Source organism: Gavialis gangeticus, unplaced genomic scaffold (genome assembly GCF_001723915.1).
Source record: "Gavialis gangeticus isolate Ggan-Ray unplaced genomic scaffold, GavGan_comp1, whole genome shotgun sequence".
In the NCBI taxonomy this organism is placed as follows: Eukaryota; Metazoa; Chordata; order Crocodylia; family Gavialidae; genus Gavialis; species Gavialis gangeticus.
In genome coordinates, this window is record NW_017729001.1 from 5871914 (window position 1) to 5874710 (window position 2797).

General features: G+C 47.5%; 1 protein-coding gene across 2 annotated transcripts in view; it reads right to left on the minus strand.

The window, feature by feature from the left end:
- Positions 1 to 453: 453 nt before the first annotated feature.
- LOC109290312 (zona pellucida sperm-binding protein 3-like) overlaps positions 454 to 2797 on the minus strand; it is a 20384-nt gene continuing 18040 nt past the window's right edge. For both annotated transcript variants that reach the window (XM_019506755.1, XM_019506754.1), the window contains 4 exons: positions 2391 to 2482; positions 1751 to 1839; positions 1022 to 1102; positions 454 to 773 (listed from right to left, as the gene is read on the minus strand). In XM_019506755.1, coding sequence (XP_019362300.1) covers positions 496 to 773; positions 1022 to 1102; positions 1751 to 1839; positions 2391 to 2482 — 540 coding nt within the window. In that variant the 3' untranslated portion in view covers positions 454 to 495. The remainder of the gene's footprint in view (positions 774 to 1021; positions 1103 to 1750; positions 1840 to 2390; positions 2483 to 2797) is intronic.

Here is a 2797-nt window from a genome sequence, read left to right on the forward strand (position 1 = left end):
GATACTGCATAAACACTGGTTGTTTACAGGCTGAACTTGTGAGACACCTGCTCTCTGTATTAGTTCCCCCAACCCCCAAGCCTGTTCTGGGACACCAATATGGCAGACGATCATAGGTAGCTTATGCATCTAGAACATTTCATAAGTGTATCAGATTGTCAAGTCCTGCAGTGACCCCATCTTTTACTGGATTGGGTCTCAAATACTTCTTTCATTGTCTAAGAGAGACATTGAGAGCAGAGGAGGGAGGAAAGTAATATACTTAATTAAAATACAGCTGGAAGTTCAAGCCCCATTCTGACTCATTGAACATCACAGTATCCCTCTTCTCAAAGAGAGGTCTCTTTCAAGCCAAGGGCTGCACATCCTTTTGCCCTGATGGAGGAGGTTAAGGAAGCCCAATTCTATTGCTGGCTGAACTAAGCAAACAAGTCAAGACAAACAAGTAGTAAGCTGTATAGAAATAAAGTATTTATTGTGGCTTGCAGGAGTTGGTTACTCCTGCTGCAATTCTTCAGTCGCTGCATTCAATTCTCTCTTTTCCTTCTCCATCTCCTCTGAGGGCACAAGGGCACCCACTACTGTCTGCAGCTCTTCATGGTAAGGATATAGCTTCCTCTTCCTCCTCAGCCTTGGCACCTTGCTGTGATGGTATGAATGGAACAAGGCCAGGCCCAAAGCAAGGACCCCTCCTACAAGGAGGGCTGCAAGTAGACAGCTGCCCACAAAGGCTATTGACGCCAGCACGAGCTTCTTCATGGTGCGGCATTGTGCTAAGGGGAGAGAAAGACTTAGGAATGGCTTCTAGGCCAAGTTGCACAGAAGATGCCACTTGAAACTACATGAGCTGCTTGTGTGGGAATTCCCACACTAGGAGAACACTACAAGGGAGCTTGCAGCACCAAACACTTGCATCCTGAAAAAAGTAGGGCAGTCTTGATGGTCAGAAAGGCTCTGGAGTCTAATCCAGGATCACTCACACCTCCCAGTGCAGACTCCATTAAGTCTATTTTATACTCACCTTCATACCATGGAGCCTCTTCCTTGTGCACTGTCAAGGGACCAACTGTTTTTCTATGGAGCATCCCTTCACCTGGAAACTCTAGGCAAGAAGGATACAGACTTTTATATCTACCTTTCAAGCTTCTCATTACTTAGGAGGTAGCCCACAGAGCCAGAGGGCAGCTGCAAGACCCAGCCTACAGGTTTCACCATCTTGTCACCTGTAGGTGGTCTCCAATACCCACCTCACAGGTGCACTGAAAAATAGGTTAGTCACCTCTGGCTAGGTGACTTGATACCCTCTAGAACCTTTGTTAAGGACGTGGATGTGTCCAGTGCTGGACAGCGAGTCCAAGGGAGTACTCTCTCCAGAGCAGGAGCATCAGCAAGTGGTTGTTCTATGGCCACTCTTCCCAGCTAAGAAGTTGCAAAGCCTCCTAGCAAGCCAGTCAAGAGCAAGTTTCCTTAACATTATACCAGTCTTGTGGGAGGGGCAGCAGCAGCGCAACATAGCCAGCTACAATGAAGAATAAGATGCTACATTCCCCTCCAACCATCCCTAGACAAGTGTCAATACCCTACCTGCCCCAGGTCAGGGTCTTCTAGAGTTGCCACTAGTAATGAGTGCACTACTTCCATAGCCAGCAATCTAGAGCCTACAGAAACACATCACCACAGCTTCCTGTGCTCACCAAGGGGGGCAGAACCTGCAGATGCACAAAACAGAATGGATGCAGTGTCCCAGTACCTTGTTCTTCTGGGGAGAAGTCAGAGGGGCAGTGACTGTCACAGCAGTTACACAGGTCATTCTGGGAAGAATCCTCCAGGTTTTGCCAGCTGAAGTGGAAGAGAAGGAGGATGGTCACCGGAAAGGACACCAGTGCAGAGTCCAAGGGGAACTAGAAAAAACAGTCCCTCAAACTATTGCCAACCTTCACCTGCAGGCCAATCCCAAAGGTATGCACCCACCCTCCCCCATTCACATTATAGCTTCTCTGCAGAGTTTTCCAGTGATTGCCAGCTGTGATGGAAGTTTCCATGTAGCAACTTGACCTCTGAACTCCATGGAAAGCTATTACTGAAGAGGGACCAGACCCCTTGTTAGCACCTCAGCCATTTGGCACCATTGTAGACAAGCAAGCAAAGGGGTTGAAGGAAAGTGACTGAGCCAAGCCATGGTGGTTCCCATTTAAGATACCCCCTACCACACACACAAGTTCCAGCTGGTCATCTTGACATTCCTAAATATCAAAATGTTCAAGCAGCTTCCAACTGGCCAGGCTATAACAAAACACCATCCTCCGTTCCTTGTCCAAGAACACCCTCACCTGTGACAAGCTGGTGAGCACTTATTTCAGCTTCAAATAGCTTCCAAGGGTTGAGCTAACCTGGAAGAGGCAGTGTTGTAGTAGCAGGATTTCTTGACATGTCTTGAGAGGGTCCTTTGGCCCCAGGCAGTCAGCAGGCAGTGGACATAGATCTATCAAGAGAAGAAAACAGATTGCTTTTGTTGTAGTTAACTACAGCCAACACTGAATTCAAATAGTTACTACAGGAGAAGTTTAGTGGCAACAAGATAGGAGTTTATACAGGACTAAGCAGTCTTAAGTTTAAGCTCACATCTCTGGCATGGAGAACTACCCAACCTAGAAGTGGACAGGGCATGGGTGTCAGCTACTATAATTGCACAGCAAGGATGCTGAAAGGGAGGTAAAGTCACTGGAGAAGCAGAACAAGGCTGATGCAGACATGGGCTCTGAGGAAGTACTTCAAGAAGCTGGTACCTTTGGATTAC